The following is an 11,483-nucleotide window of genomic DNA, read 5'->3' as shown; positions in this document are numbered from 1 at the left end:
CCAGGCCAGCAGGGTGTTGGCCTAGGAGGCAGAAGCATGACCCCACTGATGGACTTGGAGTCTATTAATTTATTTAAGGCAATTAACACATTAGTCTCCAGGACACAGGACATGTAAAACATTACACCAAAAAGAGAGAAGCCACTGTCACACAGCCCAGGCCTGTTGCTGGGCTTGTGAGGCTTGCCTACAAAGCCTAGAGAAAGTCCTGGGAGCAAGGTCCACCCTGAGTCATGAGGCTCCTGGGACGGGGCCACACTGTCCCCAGCAGGCACAGGAGGGTGGGATAGCCCCCAGGAATAAGTTAAATATCAAAGCCCTAGGAAGCTAATAACAGCAGGCTACCACCTTCCTGAGCCAGGGTGGCAGGCAGGGGACAGCCACAATGTAGTGCTTGGAGGTGAGAGGCAGCCCACTTTTAACCACCTGCCAGGGCCACTGAGGAATGCCAGTCACTGCTTCGAAGGACAGCAGTCTGGAGGACTTGGCATCCCCTAAGGCACTAAGGTAAACCGAGTCTCTTCAAGGGTACTTACTAAGCAGGACCGTGCTCTGCTCTGGCACTCCCGCTGGCCAGAGCCTGGCTTGGGGAGGGAGGGTGGCAGCTGAGCTGAAGATGGGGCAGGCACCTGGCTTCTACCTGACCTGAAGGAAGGGCGGCGCTGTGGGCAGCCGGCCTCCCGTGGGGGCCTCCGAGGCTCCGCTCTGCTCAGCGGCTCATGCAGTTCTGCACGTCCACGAAGCCCAGACGTTGCCTCCGCTTCCGCTGCTCCGTCATCTGAGTTAAAAGAGTTGTCAGTTGGGTGGCCTGGCTTTCTTTTCCACAGCACCATGAAAGTCTGCATCCTCCCCAAAGGGCCCAGCCACCCCTTGGCCCTGATGGCAGATGGTCAGCCCCAACCCCCAGGTTGTCTCTCGATAGCGAGTCAAACCTTTGATTGGTGCTGTGGTCAGGAGACCACGAGCCGCCCTAGAAAGGACCGTTGGCAAGCAAGTCTCAACCTGAAACAGGGTCCCCATGACTTCGATGGCTCCTACCCCACATGGCACCAACGCCAGGGACACCCAGCCTGGGAGCACACCTGTTCCTTGAGCTCATTGAGCTGGGCGGTGAGGTGCGAGACCAGCTTCATGGTGGAGCCAAGCTTCTCCTGCAGGATGCGGATCTCGTTCTGCTCGCCCTCGCCCTCGCCGCTCACCAAGGACATGGCGCGCATCCGTGGGAACCAGTCCAGGTTCTTGTTCTGAAACAGTGTCAGGGTGAGGAATGATGAGGGGTGAGGAATGATGAGGGGTGAGGAAGGATGAGGTGTGGTTCGGGGAGAGCCACGCCCTTTATCAGACGGCCATCAGGAATGTGTGTGTCATAGGAAAATCTGAACTGCCCTCAGTGAGGTGGCCCTATCCTCCAGCGAGCCATCTGCACACGCCCTGCCACAGCCACGGAACAGGAAGGCCAAGACCCAGACACGCTCCCTCCTCTCCACTGCTGCGGGCGAACATCAGAGTCACACAGACGGCAGCCCTGGAGGGTGAGCATCTGACTCGTGCCAGAGGAGGGAAGCCATGTCTCCCGGGATACAGGAGAGGGGCGTGAGCCAAGCAGTTTTCTGGTACCCTGCCACAGCTATGAATTCTGAGGCGGCACTGCAGCCATGACTGGAAATTAGAAGGATTTCGTCTAATTCCTCTAAGCCTGGTATTTTTAAGCTTTTCCAGGCTTCCTCTCTGACTGGGATGAAGCTGACTTTAGGAAGCTGTTCTCCTTTGCTGTGCCCTCTAAAAGAGGCTCTGTGGGGAATCTACATCCCTCAGCGGGGTCTCCTCACTCCACTGCCCCCCCCCACCTGCTGGGCCTTGGGGTGGGGGTCCTTGGTACACCAGGCTTCTCCAGGACTGACAGATTCACTGCAAGTTTGCTCTCTCCTCAGAGGAGAAGCATGGACCCATGGGTAGTGACTAGCCGGGCTCTGCACAGCGGAGGGCTGGCCCCAGCTGCTCCCTCCTCACTCCTTGGCTGGCCCCGCAGTCAACCCTCAGGCCAAGGCCGGCAGACGTTGTGTCTCCTCCCAGGTGTGAAAGGCTGCTCAGGCGTACACTCTCACCTTGATCATCTGAGCCACGTAGCTCTCGGGGCCCGTGTAGTCTGTCTTGTTCTTGACACGGACCAGCACAATGAAGTACAGGTAGTTCCACATGTTGTGCTCCAGTTTGATGTGCTCTTCAAAGGACACTGTCTTGTTGTCAAACTTGTCCCTCTCCAGACCTGGGGGCAGAAGGAGGGCCACCATGGGGACTGCTTCTAATAGCTCCCCTGGACGATTTGGGTCGATATTCAAGCTCCCACTGCTTAGTGGTACCTGGCTACAGCCCTCCTGCAGAGCACTAGGGACTCTGGGAACATCAGGATTGCCTGAGCCCAGTGGTGACAGGACTAGCTGGGTCAATGGCATGTCCTGAAGGCGGGCCACTGGTGAGGACATGACTAGGTTCAGAAGGAGCAAAATGGGCCAAAACCAGAAGTCTGAGGCCACAGTGGCCTCAGGTTCCTCTCCTGGAGGCCACAGTGGCACGAAGCAGTGACTGCCCAGGTCCTGCTGATCCCAGCATAGGTCAGGTCAGCAAGGGTAAGACTGGGTGCTACGGCTTAGAAGCCTCAGGCCGCGCAGTCGGAAACAGCCAAGTGAGGAAGTGGGCCTCACCACAGATGAAGCACGTGGTCTTGAGGATTTCCTCTTTCTTCTGCTTCTCGCTGCGCAGGTCGGCGAAGGTGTCGATGATCACCCCAAAGATGAGGTTCAGGACAATAATGATGACAATGAAGAAGAACAGGAGGTCGTACACCACCCTGGCTGGGAAGAGCGACTCCTGCAGAGCAAGGGGACACACAAGGGCAGAGTCACCGCGAGCCCCAACCGAGAGCGAACATGGGAACCCACAGACAACCGTGACCCCCGCTGTCATTGCCATGAGCTAACACTGGGAAACGGCTGACCAGGAGGAAGCCCTTACAAGTCCTACAAAACAGGGCAGCCTGCAGCCCTGTGTCCAAGTCCTGAGGCTCCACCCTGCCCTCCCCACTGGGCTGAGGAAGCCACTGACTGCTGATGGCTCACACCTTCCCAAGCCTCAGAGCCAAGACTGGTTGCTGTGGTGACCCTTGTAGCATCTACAGTGTGCTGGGGGGCAGGAAGCTGACAGCTCTGGACAGTGCCCCAGAAACCGGCTGGATACGGGGGCATCCATCCAATGGGTGGGATGGTGCTTACGTCTTTGGAGGGCTTGCGGAGGATGTCGCCCACGCCGCCACCGTTCCTCAGTCCGTGGTTCATGACGGTGACAATACACATAAGCAGAGTATCACAGGCCCGCTCTGTGCTGTCCAGCTCCTCGTCCTCTGTGGGCGGTCAGTACGTTGGGACCTGGCGCTGCCCATCTTGCCCCGCCCACCCCACCCCACCCTGCAGATGCTAGAGTCATCTTACCTTCTAGGATCTCAGGCACCGAGACCTCAGAGACACAGTCCATCTTGTCCCCACTACATGTGCCCATAAATGTGGCAGCTCCGTGTGGCATCCCCAGGGTGCTGGCTGGAGATGACAGCAACAAGGTCACAAGGAGGTCCAAATGTCTGTCTGTCTGACCATAGCGTCTCGCTAGTCTGTCCTGAGAGGCCTCTCCTGGCCCTGCTGTCTCACACAGAGACCACCACACAGTAGGAGGGTCTCTGAGACCCTGGGCCCGGCCCCCAGGCAGCCCCTGCAGACAGCCAGCTCTGTATGAATGACAGATCTACATGGGTTCCGCTCAAGCCAGAGGCTATCAAGGCTCTGCCGACCTTTCTGACTGCAGTGAGCTAACATTCATGTGTGGAGATGCAGGTTGGTATAGGCTAGACCTCCCAAAATCCAACAGGAGGAAGGCAGGGAGCCTGGAGGAACAAGCATGCCCTGTCTGGTGCTGCCACCTGTGCATGTGGATTGTCACCCCACACGCCCACCCCAGACAGAAGTCCCCGAGACCTCTGGAGTGGTTCCCAGGCAGCCGGTCCACCTCCAGGATGAAGTCATCCTTGAGGAAGAGGAAGCCCACGATGGAGAAGAGGTAGACAAGGATGAGGGCCAGCAGGGCAGTTAGCAGGATGGAGCGGCCATTGCGGGTCACGCTCTTGATGACATTAAACAGCGTCTCCTCTCGGTAGATGAGGTCAAAGAGCTGCAAGGACGGCACCTCCGTGAGCCAGGCCCCAATGGCTACCACAGGCTCTGCCAACAGGGCCAGTGCTCAGGCTGCAATGGGGCAAACGGGGAGGCTTCTAGGAGAATCTGGTTCTGAGACTGGGGGTAGGGGGTGGGGGGCATCCCAGGAGGGCGGACATCAGCCACTCCCAGCAAAGTGTTTGTCATACTAGCTCCTGTCATCCTGTGCTTCAAGGACATGGCAGTAACAAACCCGCTCGCAGTTACACACGAGTGTTCGGGTTGCCTGGTCTGGCTGATCCCTCCTCTGTACCGGAGAGCTGGAGGCTCTCGGGAGACTAGGGCTGGAAGGCCCCGTCACAGCGCACCGTAGGCTCACCAGGATACTGTAGAAGAGCTCATGAGCAAAGAGGCCCAGGACACTCGTCAGGATGTAGCCCACGTGATACAGGAACTCCATGTCCATGACCATTGCTTTATAGCCACGGATGAAGGTGCCGCGGTTGCCCACGAAGCTCACCACAAACACGATCTTGTTGGTCAGCTAGGTATAAAGGGCGGGTGTGGAGGTCAGCACTCCAACTTCCATCCTGACCCTCCAGCCTGCCAGTCCACCCCAGGGACACGAGTGGTACTGCTGTCACTCATCCTGAGAGGCAGAGCACCCGTGGAACTGCCTGGGCTCCTGGGACTCAGAGAAGCTCCAGGAGTCTCAGGTGAAGCAGGCTGGGGCAGAAAAGCCCCCCGCCTTACGGCCCCTGACTAGGGAAAAGACTTCTTCCCCATCTCTCAGGGCAGCACCCTGCCCTTGAGGCAGCCCCTGTCTGAGTCCTGGCTGCCTCAGTTGTGGGAGGAGCACAGAACACCAGGCTCACCCTCTGACTACCAGGAGCTGGGACCAAGAGTGGGAGGGATCAGGAGGTGAGCGCCATGGCCACAGGGCCCCGCGGCACTCACATTGAGAGCACCCAGGATGTTGAGCGTGGGCCCAATGCCCAGGTAGTAGATGGAGCGAAGGACCAGTGCCACAATGAGGGGACGGACGCTGTAGTGCTTGGTGAACAGCGCGGCAATGGAGAAGCAGATGAGGATCCAGAAGAGGAGCGAGATGAGTGGGGAGCCCAGCACGCCTGGGGGCAGTGGGGAGCCATGAGTGAGGAGACCAGCACGCCTGGGGACAGGCGTGAACAGGAGACTCAAACCCGAATGGGCCCAGTGTGAGTTCCAGAGCCTCCCCCACCCCATCTCCCTTTCCCAGGGTCCTTAAGGACCTGATCATACCTGCTGTACCCTGTCATGCCTACACCACACACACACACACACACACACACACACACACACACACACACACACACACACAGAGGCTATCTCCCATGAGGCCAGAAAGTGTGTCTGTCGCTTGACCCCCACAGGGCAGTGTAGGGGTGTGTCAGGGAGGGTGGACAGTCTCACCCGTGGACGCGCCTTCCACGTAGGGGTAGAAGAAGGCAATGATGATGTTGATGAACACTGCCAGGTTGAAGGAGATGCTACCCCACAGCGTCATGCGGCGGGAGAACCAGTAGATGAGCGGCATGCCTAAGGACACAGCGTGGCGTGTGGGTCCCCACAACCCCTCTGCCCGGGGGAGCCCCAGGAAGGGGAGGAGGCACCCGCTGGTCCTCACTGCGAAGCCGGCGCTGCCACTCCATCTCGTTGTGCAGGAAGGAGGACTGGTCGAAAAAGTCGCTCACTTTGCTGCCCTGCTCGTCCTGCTCCGTGGTGGTGAAGAGCCGGTGCTTGGTCTCCTCTGTCAGGAACTGGCAGATGGCAGGTACCGGGAACACGATCTGCTCCATGCTTCGGTCTTGCCGCACAATCTGATTGGCCCAGCAACACTTGGTCACATCGGGGCAGAGGCCCTCACCACCTCCCAGGCACACCGAGTGCCTTCCACCTCACCTCAATCTGCGAGGTGTGGTTCTCATAGTAGGCCAGCGGGTCTTCCTCCTCCTCTTGGGCAGGGGCTGAGGACTTGAGCATCTGAGAGAGCTGCTTGTTGTTGAGGCTGAGCTGGGGGTGGGGCCACAGGGGGTCAGTCCCACGGGGGGCGGGGCCACCTGGTCAGCCTTGCCCCCAGCCAGAGCCAGCCTAAGCCCACCCTTCCCAGTCCTGCCCAGGGGCCTGCTAGAATATTCCAGACCTGCCCCAGAACCAAGGAGGTCTTGCTTTCATTTCTCTTGTCAGGGTTACACCACCGTACCCCCGTCCTGCTGCAAACCCACCCCAGACCCTAGCTTGTCTCTCAGGTCCCTGCTCACTGGGTTCCAGGCTGGCCTCACAGGATAGCAGCTTTCTGTCACCAGTCTGCTCCTTGCTCATTTGATTCCCACAGAGCCCCAGGCCTGCCCTCGGGCCACAGTTCTTCTTCCCCCACTCCCCGCCCAACTCCACCCCCAAACTCTCACCATGGAAGAGATGCCCTCGGCCTCCTCCTCCTGGATGCGCTTCACCGGCTTCAGCAGGTGCTGTAGCTGCTTGTTGTGCCTGGAAAGCTGCAGAAGACAGGACAGGAGAACGATGGGCACTGCCTCGGGGGGCGTGGCCACAGAGGGGCAGGGCCTCGGGCAGATTCGGTACCTGCAGTGCCAGGATGTAGATGTTGTGGCCCACTTCACGTGGGCTCACTTCGGAATTTTCCCGCTCCTCCTCCTGCAGGTAGGCCTTCTTGATCACGTCCACCTAGGGGGCGGCGGGGAGAGCATTTGCTGTTACACCCTGACCGCCACCTCCACACTCTGTCTCCTCCCGCTGCCAGTCCGTCCATCCTCCTCACCAGCTCCTGAGGCCGAAGGCTGATGAGGATGCGTTCTGCATTCTCGCTGTCATGTCGACTCTCCATCAGAGCCAGGAGCAGCTTGGAGGCATTGTCCTGGGTGGAGGGGGTGCCGGAAGCAAGCCAGGTCTGAGGGCTCCCACTGTGACCAGTGTGTTACGCCCCCTACAGGTCAGCCTCACCCATCCTGAGTAAACACGCTCAAGCTCCAGCCCCCGCACCCCACTCGCCAACACACAGAGGAAGTGGGGGGGGGGGAGAGCATGATGTCTTCACGCCCCTACTCCTGTGTAGCCAGTGCAACCTGCGCACCTCACCAAATGCACGCACAGAAGGAGCACCACCGCATACAGCACAACATGGCGCCCCACACGCCAAATACCCTTGTCACTCACACGTGAGCACACACCTCACAGGCACAGCCCGCACGCCCACCGCCCGGGACCCCACCTTGAGCTGCAGCACCAGGTCCATGCGGTACTTGCAGAGCGGGCTGATGTCATTGAGGATCAGCGCCGTGATGATGTCAATGCCGTTGGACTCGTGAGTCACGATGCAGGTCTGACGGGAGGCGGTGGGAGATGCGAGCGCCAGACCTGTCAGTCATGGTGGCCCCGCAGCCCCACCCCCACCCCCACCCACTCAGCCCCTTCACAAAGCCCACGGCCACGCTGAGGCAGCCCACCTGGTTCTCATGGCACGGGCCCTGGCAGTACTCTGTGAGGGTCTCCAAGGTCTGGATGACCAGGCCCACATTGTCCTCGTTGATGTAGAGCCCCAGCAGCCCCAGGCCCCCTGTGGTGCTGCCACACATGATGTCCAGGAACTGCAGGGTCTCACACACCAGGTTGTAGTTGGTCTTGTTGTTCTGACAGCGCAGGAAGTTCTGCGGAGCACAGGCGGGGTGGGTGTGGCACACACAGCACGGTCACACCCGCGAGGCGGAAGACACCAGTCCCAGCAAGCCGTGCCCAGTAGCAGTCCGGGATGCAGAGGGGCAGACAGGCAGGAACGGGCAAGGCACTCACCTGCAGGTCCCGGTTATGGTTCTCACACAGCAGCTGCAGGAAGCGCAGGATGGGCCGCATGATGAGCACCGAGGTCCCCATCTCGTTGTTCTGCGCACGCTCGCTCACGTCGTGCCCCCGGTGCAAGCCAGGGCCCAGCGAATATCGGGAGGAGCTGGGCATGGAGAAGGAGGACACGCGACCTGTGGGGCGGGCCTTGATAAGACTGGGGCTATGGGAAGCCTCTCCCCACCCATGATAGACCCCACACCCCATGTCTGCCCGGAGCTCCACCTTTGGTGGTAGGGTCTGCTGGCTCACGGTCCTCACGAGGCTGGCTGCCCAGGTCACTCATGTTGACGGCAACTGTGGACTTGGTCTCCTGCTGGGCACGCTTCATGCGGTCATGCAGCACTTTGAAGAAGCGCTCTGACTTCTTGTCACTTGTCATCAGGTTGTAGAAAGACTTCTGGAGAAGGGCAAGGGGGGCAGAGAGCGGTGTCAGCCCTGAGTCTGGCCCCAGGGCGTGGTAAGCAGGCATCAAACTGGCCCTACAGAGGAAGTCTAGGAGACACGCTTGCTCTGAGACAGGCTAAGGATGGGCTTCAGGGCCCAGCAGTTGATGGGGAAGGCCAGCCTGTCAGGACTACAATGTTGGGGGGCCATGCTGCATCTGCCCAGGCCCTGCTGGTCACCAGCTCCAGGAGCTGCTCCACACTGCAGCCAAAGGGATCCCCCTTGGAAACTTAAATCCTGTCTCCCCACTGCAGGAATGCTTCAGTGGCTCCACCTCCCTCAGCGCTGCTAAGACCAAGGCCCTCCCACCCCGGCCCCTTCATGGCTGCCCTGCACACTACACTCTTCCCACAGCTCCAGCATCACCCTAGTCTACATCCCTGTCACCTAGGCTTGCCCGTTGCATGTTTGCCACTCCATCCCTGCAGGGATGAAGCCTAGGGCATTGGGAAGGCCAGGGGAGCCTCACCACGCCCACCAGTTAAATGGGGCTTCTTTTTCTCCTTAGTTATTTTTGTTTTGCTGTTGTTTTTGTTTGTTTTGAGACAGTCTTTGTAGCTCTGGCTGCCCTGTAACTCACTATGTAAAGCCAGGCTGGCCTCCAACTCACAGAGATCCACCAGCCTCTGGCTCCTATACCACCCCTCGTCTCTCTTTTTACTAAGACAAGGCTGAGGGACAGTGCCCAGGCCGGCCTTGAAACTGCTCTGTAGTCCAGGTAAGCCTTGAACCTGGGAGCCCCCTGCCTGACTCAGCACCCTGAGTGACAGAGCCAGCAAGGCCAAGCCATGAGGCCGGCCTGTTGCTCCTCTTTTAACTTATGTGCCCTGCATTCCTCATCTCCTGTCTTGGATCCCGATTTCCAAAGTGTGCCGACACTGCCCACGAAACACAGGTATCAAGAGATCACAGGGGGTTGGGGATTTAGCTCAGTGGTAGAGCACTTGCCTAGGAAGCGCAAGGCCCTGGGTTCGGTCCCCAGCTCCGAAAAAAAAGAACCAAAAAAAAAAAAAAAAAAAGAGAGAGAGATCACAGATCATGTCTCCTTTTTCAGAGCTGGATGCTTGCTGCTTACATCAGCGACATGGTTGGGTGTCAAGTGCTGGTTGGGAAACGTGAATGGAGGGGGGTGAGTGAGTGAGTGAATGAGTGAATGAATGAAAGTGGAAACAGAATGAGTGAATGAGTAAATAAATGAACAATGAATGAGTGAATGAGTAAATAGAATTAATGAGTGAATGAATGAACAATGAACAAGTGAATGAATGAATAGAATTAATGAGTGAACGAATGAGTGGGTAGATGAATGAAAGAGAAAACAGAATGAGTGGGTGAATGAGTGAATAAATGAATGAGTGAACAGAATGAATGAGTGAATGAATGAATGAATGCGGGCTAGAAAAGTTGGGGCTTTGGAATAACGGAGGAGAGAAAGCAAGGAAGATCACACTCTAAAATGACAGACTAGTAGACCTAGGGGAGCAGGACCGAGGCTGCAGGGCAGGCACAGGGCCACAGACACAGGCATAGGTACAGAATGTGCAATCACCGTGGGCCGCCCCCGGCGCCACAGCTCCTCCCGAGCAGGCAGCTCCCTCAGAGCTGGAGCTTCTGCCCTGATCCCCACACCTGGATCTCAGTGTTGCCCCCGTCCAGCAGGCGGATGGCCAGGCCGATGCTCTCCTGGAAGATCTTCTCGTTCTTGGTGCTGGTGATGAGATCACACACCAACTTGGTGGCCCCCTCCTTGTCCAGCCGGCACTGGGTGGCTGCGATGGCGGACCAGTCCTGATCCACGCCTTGGGGAGAAGCTCTTGTGAGAGACAGTGGTTTGAAGCAAGAGCCGGCCATTCGGGGCGGGGTGAGGCGGGGTGGGGCGAGGCGGGGCGAGGCGGGGTGGGGCATGGAGGGCAGGGCGGGGCGGGGCAGGGAGGGCGGGGCGGGGTAGGGCAGGGCGCGGCCCTGGCACTGACCAGAGCCTGTGGGGTCAGTGAGCTCGCCCCGGGGACCGGACTTCCGGTTCTGGAGGTAATTCTGCAGCAGCATCTTCCTTAGCTGGTTGCCCTGGAAAGGTGAGATGCGGCTTTTGGTGGCCAAGGTCCTGCCTCCTGAGCCCTTGCCCAGTCCGGTGATGCCATGACACTCACCCGGTCCCCATACTTGCTCTTCTTCTGCAGCATCTGCTGCAGCGTCCGCAGCACCTTCACGCACAGCTTCTCCTCCGACTCCATGAGACCCTTGGTGTGACGGATGAGCCTGTGGCAGAAGCACACAGACTTAGGGGGCCGCCTGCCTTGATGCAGCCTCGGCCCCTCCCATCTCTGGCCCTGGGTGCCCTGCCCGGACCCAGGTCACCACAGCTTCCCAGCTCACTTGGACAGGAAGCCGCCACTCTCGCAGCGCTGGTAGGCCTCACTGCCCTCTAGAAAGAGCAGCTCGGGCCAGTGCAGCATGTCCACCAGCACCGAGAGCTCGGCCTGCACCAGAGGCTTCAGCCGCTCTTCTAGGGCCGTGATGATGTCCTGGAAGGGAGGGGGGCAAGGTCACCACCTGGCCCAAGGTGACCAGGGTGTGACCACATCCCACCCGCTATGAGGGGCAGCAACTCTCCCCCGACCCCCAACCCAGCCACCGCCTTGGAGTGGGCCTTTCCCGGAGGCAGGGCGGCCATGCCTACCTGTAACTTCTCAATGATGTTCTTGTAGTCCCACTGGTTGGCGGTGGGGATGACCCGAGGGAAGGTCCTCGTGGCCGTCTTGTAGTTGGCAGCGCTGCGTTGGGCCGCGGCTGAGCAGCTGCCCCCACTGCTGAGCAGAGCGCTCATGTGGGCATCCAGATCCATCGGCAGCAAGATGGCTCTACTCTTGGCTGCAAGAGAGGGCAGCGCTGGAGGGCAGGCAGGTACGGAGTGGGGAAGAGGCAGGCAGACCAATGGGGACGGGGTTG

General features: G+C 59.0%; 1 protein-coding gene across 3 annotated transcripts in view; it reads right to left on the bottom strand.

Annotated features, from left to right (window-relative positions):
• Positions 1-49: 49 nt before the first annotated feature.
• Positions 50-11,483, bottom strand: part of Itpr3 (inositol 1,4,5-trisphosphate receptor, type 3) — a 64,969-nt gene continuing 53,535 nt past the window's right edge. For 2 of the 3 annotated variants that reach the window (XM_087596960.1, XM_087596961.1), the window contains 24 exons: positions 11,215-11,405; positions 10,911-11,059; positions 10,685-10,793; positions 10,511-10,601; positions 10,167-10,336; positions 8,316-8,490; positions 8,043-8,224; positions 7,700-7,900; positions 7,465-7,575; positions 7,015-7,110; positions 6,819-6,920; positions 6,647-6,733; positions 6,141-6,251; positions 5,866-6,058; positions 5,652-5,777; positions 5,157-5,329; positions 4,579-4,743; positions 4,023-4,215; positions 3,486-3,590; positions 3,270-3,397; positions 2,703-2,868; positions 2,106-2,266; positions 1,083-1,244; positions 50-778 (listed from right to left, as the gene is read on the bottom strand). In XM_087596960.1, coding sequence (XP_087453086.1) covers positions 710-778; positions 1,083-1,244; positions 2,106-2,266; positions 2,703-2,868; positions 3,270-3,397; positions 3,486-3,590; positions 4,023-4,215; positions 4,579-4,743; positions 5,157-5,329; positions 5,652-5,777; positions 5,866-6,058; positions 6,141-6,251; positions 6,647-6,733; positions 6,819-6,920; positions 7,015-7,110; positions 7,465-7,575; positions 7,700-7,900; positions 8,043-8,224; positions 8,316-8,490; positions 10,167-10,336; positions 10,511-10,601; positions 10,685-10,793; positions 10,911-11,059; positions 11,215-11,405 — 3,416 coding nt within the window. In that variant the 3' untranslated portion in view covers positions 50-709. 3 annotated transcript variants of the gene reach the window in all.

The sequence above is a fragment of the Rattus norvegicus genome, chromosome 20, assembly GCF_021556685.1.
Source record: "Rattus norvegicus strain SHRSP/BbbUtx chromosome 20, alternate assembly SHRSP_T2T, whole genome shotgun sequence".
NCBI classification, from domain to species: Eukaryota; Metazoa; Chordata; class Mammalia; order Rodentia; family Muridae; genus Rattus; species Rattus norvegicus.
The sequence above is the reverse complement of the archived record's forward strand: the minus strand, read 5'-3'. Positions and strand labels throughout refer to the sequence as shown.